General features: G+C 47.1%; 1 protein-coding gene across 11 annotated transcripts in view; it reads left to right on the forward strand.

The window, feature by feature from the left end:
• Nucleotides 1–12,321, forward strand: part of BRSK2 (BR serine/threonine kinase 2) — a 485,481-nt gene that overhangs the window by 278,581 nt on the left and 194,579 nt on the right. For all 11 annotated transcript variants that reach the window (XM_073347213.1, XM_073347209.1, XM_073347212.1 and 8 more), the window contains exon 3: nt 11,183–11,268. In XM_073347213.1, the coding sequence (XP_073203314.1) occupies nt 11,183–11,268 (86 nt within the window). The remainder of the gene's footprint in view (nt 1–11,182; nt 11,269–12,321) is intronic.

Consider the following 12,321-nt stretch of genomic DNA (forward strand, 5'->3'; position numbering starts at 1 on the left):
CCAGGGCTAAGAAGACAAGAGGCAGAAACAAAGTAGGGGTGGAAGGATGCAGTTGAATACATACTCATTTTACGCCTGTATTTGCCATGTTTTCAAATTATTGCTATCATTGGATTAAGGGATCCTCCACTGGTGTTGATCAGTCTACATCAGCAGATGATCTGGCCCAAGGTTCCAACTATCTTGGCTTCCCCTGGAGTCATCATTAACTGGCTGGTTTCTTATAAGCACCAGAAATGGCTTTTAGGGAGAGATGTGAAGGTGTGCCCCAGCCTGTAACCAATCCCTTGGGAGTGACCCCGTTAGTGTGCCAGGCCCCAAGAACACATGCAGTTCCACAGGGGTTGGCCCCAAGACAGCAAAACTGGGTCTTCAGGCGCCAGCGAACCTGTCTCCCTCCATGGCTCCCTGCAATGAATCCTGTGGGAGCCTTGTACTGCGTTCCTTCAGCACACAATGCTCTCAGCATTTCCAGCGACCCCAGGCAGCCTTTTTAAAACATTAGTCACCTGATTCATATTGATTCTATCTGTCTCTCTCTCTTCTGTCCTTCATCCCAGGTGTGTGTCTGTCTCTCTCCAAAGGCAGCTCTTAACCTAGCCACGTGACACCTTTCTCCTTTGTTCTCCAGCTGGGGTCTTTGCTCTGCTTCCCTGCAGAGAGGTGGGGGAAAATCTCCTTCCTTTTGGCCATTGGTTACTAGGTGTAAATGTCCTGTCCACTGGGGTTTCCATTATCTTTCCAGATCTTCCACTGATATCAGTCAGTTTCAACCAGTCCTTTAACGGACGCTTTCATGCCTCCCCGGACAGTTATGTGACATAACACCTTATGTGCCTCGCTCTGCCCCAAGAGCAGCTTTTCAACCCTTTACACTCCATGCAGAGCCACACAAAGCACAGAGGGAAACTGAGGCATGCATAAACATCATGAACATATGACCAAAATTCCCACTTCGTCACCACCCTATCAATTAGTTCAGGGAGGCTGCAAGGGAGAAAGCATGGATACGTTTGTTGGAGAAACTGACTTAGATGAACAATGCTGACGTGATTGGTGGAGCAGAAGAAGTGGGGAGGGAGAGTGACACAATAAGAGACTAGATTGGACAAATAGGTGGTGCTAAAGAGTCAGTTTCTTCAGGCTTTTCTAAAAATCACTTTCTGCCTCTCTCCCTCTTTGTCCTTCCTCTTCCTCCTCCTTGCACTGACAGTGAATGCTACCCCCAAAGGGATCCATCCCACCGCACTGTGAGCATCTCTTCATTCTCCCAACCCGTCTTTATGCCATCAGTGGCTCCCTTTCCCTATGGTATCCTTAGCAAGGCCATCAGAAGCCCTCCACTCACCTCAAGATCCTGCCTTGGGTTTTTGGGAGCTTTGCTTCTTACCCCCAATTCTGCCCAGGTTGCTAGGAGCTTGTCTCCTCCCTGCTACCCCATATCCTGCCTCCAGAATTAGGAGCTTCCTGTCTTCCCCTCTCTTCTCAGACCCTGCCTGTGGTGTCAGGCACACTCTCCATGTGTTTGCAGCTGTCCTTTCGAAAATCCTTAATGTCTGTGCATCTCCATCTCAGCTCTTGTGACAAGTACTCATCAACTGATATGCTTTAAATCAAACTTTCCATTCATATTTTGTGTGCACAATCCCTTTCTACTCAGTGCATCTGCTGGGCCTTTCCTTCCCACCCCACGCCTCTGCACATCATCACACTGAAAGTGCTTGTCTGACAGCCAACGGAAAGATCAGCATCTGCTAACATAAGCTAGGAATATGAGCTCCCAAGTTACTCCTCTCTGTGCATTCCTGCACTGGAGCTGTCATGCTTGCTGCACATGTTGGGCTGCCGAGCACATAAATACCTGATCTGGCCCAGGACAGTGACTGCTGGGCTTGCTTAAAGGATTGCTCATGAGCCCTGGATGGCAGACGAATGTGGAACTCAGGCACCTGGTGAAGTGACCTTTGGTTTGGTAGTGGCTGTGAGGTTGTGAGTGCTGGGTTCCTACATCTTAGTTTGATGGTGACTAGGGTAGCTGGTGAGTGTTGGACCATGCAGACTCTGGTTTGCCATTGCAGGGTTGTTCTTGGTGGCTGGGCTGCTGCAGGTGGGTTTTTTTCCTCCTCAGTAAAATAGCAGTGGAACATTTTGCTTTGGGGCAAAAGAAGAAAACAGCACTTAAAAATGATAAGGTGGGAAGAGAAAGACAGGTCACATATTGGGTCAGTCGTCCTCAACAGTGTCACTTGGATTTGTGTCCTTTGTTCTGAACTCCTTATTGATGGTAATTGTGACGTGGTGATCACCGGTAACAACAGGATGCACAGAGGGGATAGCTGGCTTCTGGCATAGAGGGGCTAATTCTGCTGAGTGTTTTCAGGGAGTTGCACGTCCGCCACTTTGCCATGTACCATTGGGCAGCAGATAATCCCATGTACTGAATGAATAAATCCACTTGTTGTCAGCTCCCATCAGTGTCACATGCATGAAAGCCTGATGCTATTTAAAGAGACATACTGTGCAAATAAGTCTAAATGCCATGAGAGAACATGTTTACTGTCTGGCTTGTGATGGAGCACCACGTGTGTTGAACTTCCTGGTGTAACACAGCAGTTCTGAGCAGGGGCTACCATGAGCCAGATTAGATGAACTAAGAACCAACCCCAAACCAGACCTGTTCCCTTAAGAACTTTGGACTCACCCTATGAGAACAAACCAGTGGATCTCCTCTTAAAGTTTTGGAGCTGTGCTGAAACCGATAAGATTGTTTCACGTGAGGATTCTTGATGTTTCCATTTTCGCTGATTTCACATCCTTCAGATTTCTGTCATGCTGTCAGAGGTCTGGTCCTTCAGCAGCAACCTCCTGGGTACTTGACAGGGTTGTGTACTCACTTTGGGTCTGGTTGCTCAAGTGAGGACCCTAAATAGCACTCTGAAAGGGATGGAGTCTCAGCCCTTCAGCCAAGTCCCTCTGGATCCTCAGCCCTTCTGGGCTCCTGGGGAGCAAACAGACAACTTAGGATCAGGAAAATAAAAGAACAAAAAAAATATACAGTCCCAGGCGAGCTACTGGCCTCTCTTTCTTCAGAGAGGCCTTGGACAGGCCACAGTCTGTCTCAAAGTCTGCTGGCTCACCAGGAGAGGGACCTTTGCCTCAGGGGACTTGGGCCTTCTTTTAGGAAAGGGAGCAGGCTCTGCTCTCTGCCAGGCCTCTCCATGGCAACTGGGAAACTCCGCGCTCTGCTCTGCTCTTCTCCCAGAGCTGCCTGCTACTGAGCTAAGTGTACCCCCTCTTGAACTCGTCCTCCATTCTTGACATGACTTTCAGACGCAGCAGGGCAGGGCCACTCCAGCCCAGAGCAACTCCTTAACCGCTTCCTGCCTGGTGCGAGGTTTACAGAACCCTCTCACACATGCTCATTTTTAGTTCAAATATCAAGCCCACCTTTGCACATGCATTCCTTTTTTTCCCCCCTTGGAAATGGGCTTATTTTCATTTAAGTGAAAAATTGGCAAGCGTGGCAATATGATTATTATTTATTATTTGGTACGTGATAGAATGGGCTTACTGTGACTTTGCAGCAAAATGAAAAAAACCTCAGATTTCTACTGATTTCAGTTTTTGTTGCAAATATTTCACGTACTTCTGTCCAGCACTTTCTTTTAGGGATTGCCAGTGCCAATTTTTATTTTTACTTAATTATCTTGTTGTTTACAGAATCGGTTTTAAACTTCAGGTGCTTTGAGGAAAGCATGAAACCCCAGTTAGTCTCCTCCTGACTGTGCAAAACTGTATAACGGGGGCAAGTAGATTTCTTTTAGACATCAGCTAATGGTCATTATGGGTCTGATCCAGAACCCATAACAGTTAATGGAAGTGTTTCCATTGACCACAGTTAACTTTGGATCTGGCCCTATATACACTGAAGCATGAGGTTAGTTGCTAATATGTAACTGCATGAATTAATCTTCATAAATAAGCCAGATCTTGAGATCTTTAATCAGTTTCTACATAGTCCTTATTCAGACAAACTGCCATTAAGTTGATAGGAGTTTGCATGGGTGATAGCCCAGGCCAAGTCAGGCCTTCGGGGTAAGGTGTGTAAATGATTAATCATTTAAGGCCAGATTCTGCCACCTCTGCTCCCTTTGAGAAGTACCTTATTGCTCAAGTGCTCCCATTGAAATCCTTGGGACTGCTTGTGTAGTATGATACTGCTCAGCATGAGTAAGGTCACCAGAATCAATTTGTCTCAATAATATCCTGCAGCAGTGAGTCCCACAGGCCAACTACATGTTGTATAAAAACACTCACTTTTTTCCATGTTAAGTGTGTTTCTTCTTTTAATTTTTAGTGTCCTGTAATTTATCCTTGTATTGTGGGAAACAGGAGCACTAGACTAGCCTTTACTAGGCCCATCATTTTGTCCTAGTCTTGAGTGTAGCCTATTTTCACAAACTCTCCTCAGTCCCAAACCATGCTTATTTCCACTTGGGATGGAAGCAGAAATAACAACATGCCAGGAGGGTGGCTGTTCTCGTGTTCTTTCCAGTGTGCCCAGAATGAGGGCTTTCTAGAAGGCTTGGAACCATGCCTGGTACCATTCCAGTGCCTGGCACCACATGAAATCATTGACACCTCTGCAAAGGGGGTGTAAAACCCCACCACTTTGATTTGACAGCATTTTACACCCACTCTGTGCTCTCATTGCACAGGTGTCAATAACACCAACAGGTGCAAGGCAGTGGAGGATCTGGCCCCTTGTTACTGCAAGATTTCTAGCCCAAAGAGCTTCAGGTCAGCATCCAAAATGCTTGGATGCTGAACCAGAATTCTTAATCCTTTGAAGTTCACCACACAGCTGAACATCCCCGAACTCTGGGAAAGTTCAGATATGGATTTGATCTTCCTGGCTTGTATCCATCACCAGTTACTCAGGGGCGATGCGGGGCACTGATAACTGTTTAATTGCCTTTAAAGTAAAGCAGGGTCAACACGAAAGAAAATTTCAGGCAAAACTCCAAACACCCCAAGTTAACGATGGTTAAGGGAAGTAGGGCAACCTGTAGCCTACCATCCTACCATGGCTTTATTCCCCCTCTCTCTCTCTTGCTGCTGTCTCAGGTCTGCATTTTACATGATATAGGACCCACTGGTATCAGTGGAGAAAAGAATAGGGGCTCACTTTTGTGGCATGATTTGGTCCACTTCTACTGCAAGAGAGGAGAATTGCCTTCCCCCCTTCCCCAGCATTCTAAGTGAAGGGCTGTCAGCTGCAATTCATGGGGAAGTATAGCTGCTAAAGGTGACCGTGTAGCGTTTCGGAAGAGCTTGCAGAGAAGCTACCATCTCGTAACACTAGACAATCATCCAGCCCATTTAACAAACGCATGCAGCTCCACTTTCCGGGCAGGTGGTACAATCACAAATACCGGGCAGATGAATGTGAATGAAAAGCAATTCCTCTGTACTGTTTGGACGGATCCCACCCCTGGTTCCTGCTGGCTCCTGTCCCGGCCTCATAGCTACATTCGCGCACGGTGTCCTGTGAGTCAAGAGATGAGAGAGGGCAGTGCCTCTCATTGCCAAGAACTAGTCAGATGAGATGGGCTTAAACCCAGAGGGATGCGAGCCCCTCTGGGGGGGTGAAGTAGAGATGGAGGGGGGCAAGTGAAGGTGTTACATTACTCCTGCTAAGGGTTACATGGCCCTCGTGCTGGTCTCCATTATTAGCCGAGTTACAGGAGCATCCTGACAGCTAATCAGCTTCCTGCATAGATCTTAAAAACCAGTAATTAGCACCTGCAAGGTCACAAGTCAGCAATGAAGCTCTATTGGCCTTGCACAGACTTTTGTAACCCCTCTCCCCAGCTTGGAGGATTTGGGGTGCTGCACAGGCATAGTCCTCTGCAAGGTGAGGGCACCCAGGTTGTGTCTGGGAGCCTCACATGGAACCCAGTGTTTGTGTGGTTATTTGTGTTCTTCATTTACTACAGACTCCCTAAGCCTCTCTGGACAGACTATTCTAGGCTTGGCCTGCTCTCTGGTAATTGCATCCATATTAAAGCAGACCCTCCCCCCGACAGGGCTCTTCCTTGCCCTGTCCTTGCCGGCTCAGAGCTGGGCAGTGATACATGAGTTTTGCTAGAGCAGTGATGTGCAAAAGTGATGCCAGTAGCTGGCAAAGGTTAGGAGAAGAAGGTAAAGTTGTGCCCTATTTAAGGCCGGTTCCGTTTTGGTTTATTGCTCTTTGCTAACTATGTGGATTGCTACTAGTCCCTTCTAATCCATGCATCAATAGAACCACTATTCAGAGCTACATGCTATGTCTCACCCACATTCAATCATTGTGGGAGTGGGAGAGTGGGGTCTGGGGGAGCCGCTCATTACTGCAGTGGTAAGTTGAGAATTGAATATGGTACATTGCAGCTCTGTGACGCCATGGAGTGGAGGAGGGGTAGGACTCTGCTGAAACAGTTCCAAGGGTAAGCTATATTTAGGCTGCTGGACAGAGATTGTGTCATTCTCTGTAGCTTCCTAGCACACACAGCCTTCCATTACATAGGGGTCCTGATACAGACAATAATAAAAATATAATATTTTGCACTCATAAAGCATCTTTCATCAGATGATTGCAAAGTGCTCTGCAAAGGCAGGTAAGTTTTATTGTCCCCATTTTGCAGATGGAGAAGGTAAGGGACAGAGAGATCTTGTGACTTGCCTACCCTCACAAACCAAGTTGGTGGCAAACTCTGGAATGGAGCCTGAAAGTATTAATTCCCAGCCCCCCTGCTCTAACCAGTGGGCAGTGCTGCCTTGCAGAAATGGACTGCTGAGGCAGCAGTGTGATCCTGCACCAGATCGTCATTCATTGTGTTGAAATACTGTGTAGTGTATCGAGCCTGGCGTTCACCACAGATTTGGAGTCCGAATGTAGATAAACCCAAATTCCCCCCTCAGAATTCAGATACCAGAAGGTTATTATGCATTTTCCTGCAAAAATAAACATGGGACGCTCCTTAGGCCTGCACCAAAACTGCTGAAGGTGGCACAAGCCAGGTTAAAGCCGAGCATAAAACGGTGGAGTAGCAAGTGAATTGTTGCTTTAATGTCTTATTTTCGCCTGTTTCAAGAAGACCAGCTAGTAATATAACTGAATTCTTTCCTCCAAGTGATATCGTCATAAATCTCTGCCTCTTCATGCCCCCGTCTGCTCACACTTTTGGAATAGTAACCAAACAGTACCTTGGGTGAGTGCTGCAATCCATCACTCATTCATGCTGGATGTGCGGCCAGAGCTGCCACAACAGGGTTTTTTCCAAAGCAGTGAATCTCCCCTGTGATTAGATAACACAGGGCTTGTCAACTGCAAGGTGTATCATCCTTCACGGTCATGGGAGCCCCTAAAGGGAGGACTGTAAAGAAAGATAAGGCCAGCTGTTCAGTTCTGTAGCCAGTGCGGTGATCACACTTCTCATGAAATGCCTTGTCTCTCTTTCCACCCCCTGGTAACCTTTGTGGTTGGTGTGTCAGTCTCTCAGCTCTGGAGAGCTGGTGTGTTGAATGCCAGTGACTGAGCTCTGGGAACGTGCCGAGAAGTTGGGGGGCTTTTTTTATGCCTAGTGTTGGGGACTCAGCCCTGAGAAATGTATGTATGGAAAGGTCATTGTGCTTTTGTGCAGGTGTGTGTATGCACAGTGCTGGCATTGGAGCTATAGAATTGCAAAGAAAAGTTAGGTGAGTGCCCAGTGCCAAGGTGCCCAGTGCCAAGCTCTGGGGATGCTCCGCATGACCTTGTGAGCCGACGGTACAGTTATTTTCTCATCTCATTTGCTGTGGATGTTTGAGGTGTCTGAATCTTTGATCTTGCCTTCCCCTCCTATTAACGGTCCATCAGGTTGTAGTACTTTTTTCTTCTGCCCGGTGGAGTGTGCCCTCTGACCAGTCAGGTGCATGTCCTCTGCATTCCTCCAACCTCTGTTCTCTCCATTTATCTCCTCACCTGAGGGTGTGCCAGACCCTCATTCTGAGCCATCTGTGTGTCAAAGTGCAAGGGGATGTTTGCACTGTGGAGGCAAGAGGACACAATAATGCCCCATAGAAGAGCCCCGCTGCTCTGTGGATGTATTTTACAGCAGTGGCGTCCCCCACAGTGCTAGCAGAAGCAGGACTCATGTTTGCAGTATTATTAGCTAGAGCTATTACTATTCATATAGCATTGTGATTCAAGAGTTGTCCATGAGTAGAAAATCCCTTTCACCTCCTGCCCATCTCCCCAGCTAAAACATAGAATGGGGAATAAATTATGATGTTAGTGATGGACTCTGCCATGGACAGGTGGGTACGTGTTCAGGTTCATTAGGCAGTCATCAGAAGGGCTGGCAATTTGGTTACTGACTGTGGCATCCCACCCTCCCTCCCTGGTCTGATCTGACCTTGGAGAGTGGGTGGAATGAATGCAGATAGGTTGACCTGCCATGGAGCATTAGTGGGATTTTGTATTCCAGTAGCGGTACGTCACTATCACTGTGGCAAGCCACGCCGTATTTGGGCAGCTCCTTTCTCCGAGGTGCTGACTTGAAGACAGAAGGGGGAATTGATTTCAGAGAAATCTTCCTAAATATGAATGAGTCTTAGGGGGTATTTTTTCCTTAAATGCAACCTTGTCAGGCCAAGAACTTGATGAGACCCCTCCAAATACCAACAGGTATCTTGTGAAATGAAGGACATTGGTTCTTTGTGGAAGGGGTCAGTGAACCGGCTTCTTCACAGTAGTACAATAGCTGCATTTTTATGAGATTGCTGTAGAATAAAACTGCATACTGCAGATTTCTGTTGTCATGGATTGCTTCCTGCTTAGTGGTGGTGATGGGAAGATGATGTCTAGGAGTTATCACCACCAAGCAATGTGTGTCACTGAAGCTTGGTTCATAGGAGAGTTCTATGAGAATTGCAGTACCACATGTATACTTACACGCAAACAATGTGTTTGTGTGTGTCTCTCTCTCTCTCGGAATGTCACTGATTCCATTGCAGCCTGCTAATATATCTCCCCGCACCCCAGCTATGAAATTGATATTTCCTGAGATCACAGGTGTGGAAGTGGATCTATCAAGTGGCTTCTGATTCTGCAGAGAAGAATAAACACCTTGAAAGAATCAGAAAGGGACTATCCCAGAGACACATGTACCTTTTCTTCCAATGTGAGAGAGGCTGAGAGTGTCACTGGTTTCTGTCTGGGAGACATGACCTCCTCACTAAGGCTTGAGAACTACAGTTTCCAAAGTGCCATGCAGAAAGCTCTACCTGTCTGTCAGGAGGAGAAGTTCTATGCTTAATGGTTGGTGGAAGAACATACTCAGCAAGTTAAGGGACACCAAGAAATAAAGCTGTGTGGGAAGAAGTTCCTGGGGGATTGTCAGGTTACTAGGAGTTTGATGCTGTGGCACAGCATTGCAGTGTGTTTTGATTGTGAAGATGATGGCTGCAGGGCAACCAGTTACAGTATTGGGGGGGGGGGGGTAGTCTAGCTAGAGTTCATCCTTCTTTTGGATGGTTGGCTAATCCTGCCCTGGTGGACTTTTGAAAACTGGTCTTGCACCTATATATATATTGCCTGGTTTTGCCTGCACACTGCCTGCCTTAGGCTATCTCTTCACGGCAGAGTTAACTAGAGTTAGCTACACTCACCACAAACACTCACTGTGGGCAGGGGTGAAAGTAACTCCGGACACTTACTGGTATGGGGTCGGGGCTGGCTCCAGTCCCCGGAAAGGGCGGGGCCTTGGGCAGAAGGGGCGGGGCTGGGGGGGTCAGCATCCCTCAGCCAGCCCTTCCAGGCCACCTGGCCCACGCCGACCAGGGCTCCAGTGGCGATTTAAAGAGCCCACGGCAGCAGCGTCTGGAGCCCCGGGCCCTTTTAAATCGCCGGCCTCGGGGCAGCTGCTCCCTTCCACCCCCTTCCTCGCCCGTTGGCGGCCGGGGTGGGGGAGCAAAAGGGGCAGGGACGGTAAAGCGCTGCCTGGTCCTTTGCCACGGCAGCGTTTAACGGTGCTGTCCCTTCCCCCCACCCCCTCGGCAGCCCTGCCTGTATGGACCCTACCAGAAGGGCTAACAACGGGGGAGGCAAAAGGGGCAGGGACATTAAAGTGCCGTTCAGCAGTGCTTTACTGTGGGCTGCATACAGGCCGGTGCAGGTTCTTACCGGTACGCTGTACTGGCCCACTTTCACCCCTGGCTGTGGGTTCATTAACTCCTCTTCGGTTAGCCGATCTGGAGTGAGAGTGGTCACGCTGCAATATAACTCTCGAGCAACACAGAGTGATTGTATTAGCAGCACAGGGTTTTGATGAGTTATGCTGACTTGAGCTGCAGCTTGTACTCCCAAGGGGCCAACCAACTCAATTTAAAAGCACCATCACATTTGAGTTGAGGTTTGTGTGTATGATCAGGACTCAAGTTGGGGGCCACACTCAATTTATAACTACAGTTAACTCTGCATTGAAGACAAGTCCTCCAAGTAGCCATGTTTTGGATGGGTCGAGGATTGAGAGAAAGGATGGTCTTGTGATTAAGACACTGGACTGGGTCTCCAGAAGTGGTCAGTTCCTGGGTCTGCCATAGACTTCTTGTGTAACACTGGGCAAATCCTTTGCCCTTTCTGTGTCTCACCTCACCTGCTGCAAAATGTGTATTTTTCTCTCCTACTATGTGTATGTACAATACCTAGCACAATGGGCCCATCCAAGGCCCACTGAAGTCAGTTGTAGTTGAGATTGTGGATTAGACGTTCAGTCATCTGAGAGTCATGGCATGAGCATAGGACTGTGAGCCAGGAACCGCCTGCATTCTGTGCCAGGTTCTGCAAGTGCCTACCTGTGTCGGATTGGACATGCCATTTAGTCCTCTGCCTCAGTTTCCCGATGAGCGAAATAGGGATAGTATTATTTGCCAACTTTTATAGGGGAGGGGATGGTGAGGATGAATTCATGTTTTCTGAAATGCAGTATAAATGCTAAGTACTATTATTATAGTTTCTGCTTGTTTGCTCATTGGAGCATGAAAGGGAGGGTCAGAAGGGGTGGGAAATGGGTAAGAGGGGACAATGTGTGTTATGATTTCTAATGTAACCTAAGACATGTCTTCTAACCTTTGCTTCTGTTTCTCTTTTCTCTTCCAGGTGGAGCGGGAAATAGCCATCCTGAAGTTGATAGAACACCCCCATGTTTTAAAGCTACATGACGTTTATGAAAATAAAAAATATTTGTAGGTATTATTGGCTTTTGCCAGGGAGTAAGAAGGGAAATGGAAGGGAAGGATTTTGCGGGGAGAAATGTTTGGAGACAGCATAACAGTGCAAAGAGACTGGAATAGGATTTGAGGTCACTCTAAACTTTGCTGCCCATATGGTGCCTGCTATCAGCACTTGACTGAGAAAGGAATGGTTTTCATTGACTTGATTTCCTTGTTCCCCCTTTTCTTCTGTTTTTCCCCCTTTCCTGTCTTAAAAAAAAATTTAAAGTACAAACAAGCCTTTTTCTATAATATTTAGCTGATATAGAGGGACAAAATCCAGGTCTGTAGACTCCAAATTTGACCCGCCTCAAAACTGTTATAATCTGGTGAATAAAATCCTCCAGATTCTCAATATTTTAAACTAAACCCTCAGCACTTTCACCAAGAAAATTAATTTTTAAAATGTCCAAACAATAATAGCTATTGTTTTTGTAGGGCCTACATGTCTACACCCGTCAGTGATATTGGTCCACAGACAGAATTATTTTAGCTTGACAAGGTACCAGATAGTTTGAAATTGTTGTCAAACAAACAAGACACATTAATCTTGGCTCAACTGAAAAAAAAATCAATGTTTTCCAAATGGAAAAGGGCAAATCCAGAAGGTAGTTAAATGTGATTTCCAGGTTTTTAACAGGGTATTGCAAGCAAGGGGAGAGTGTTTAAAACTATTTTTGAAAATCACATTCCAGCAGTGACCCCCCTTAATGTCACAGCAGTATAAGGGTGTAATCACTGAAGCAAGGAATGTGTGTTGAATGGATGTAATAATCCCATATCGACCATACGACCAAGCTTGTTACTGGAGCAATGAATTCCTATTCCAAGAAGTGAGGCCTCGGCATTCAAGGGTTAGTTTAATAGAGCTGGCAGTAATTTCTTTTGGATTCCGAAGCCTTCTCTGGAACAGAGCCTGCCCAGGGTGGTGAACAATGGCCACCAGATGGCTTGTCACAGGTGCTGGGTGGAGCTGGTTCCCATGTATCTTTAGCTACATGCTGTGGGCCAGATCCTTAGCTGGTA

This window comes from Lepidochelys kempii, chromosome 6 (assembly GCF_965140265.1).
Source record: "Lepidochelys kempii isolate rLepKem1 chromosome 6, rLepKem1.hap2, whole genome shotgun sequence".
NCBI classification, from domain to species: Eukaryota; Metazoa; Chordata; order Testudines; family Cheloniidae; genus Lepidochelys; species Lepidochelys kempii.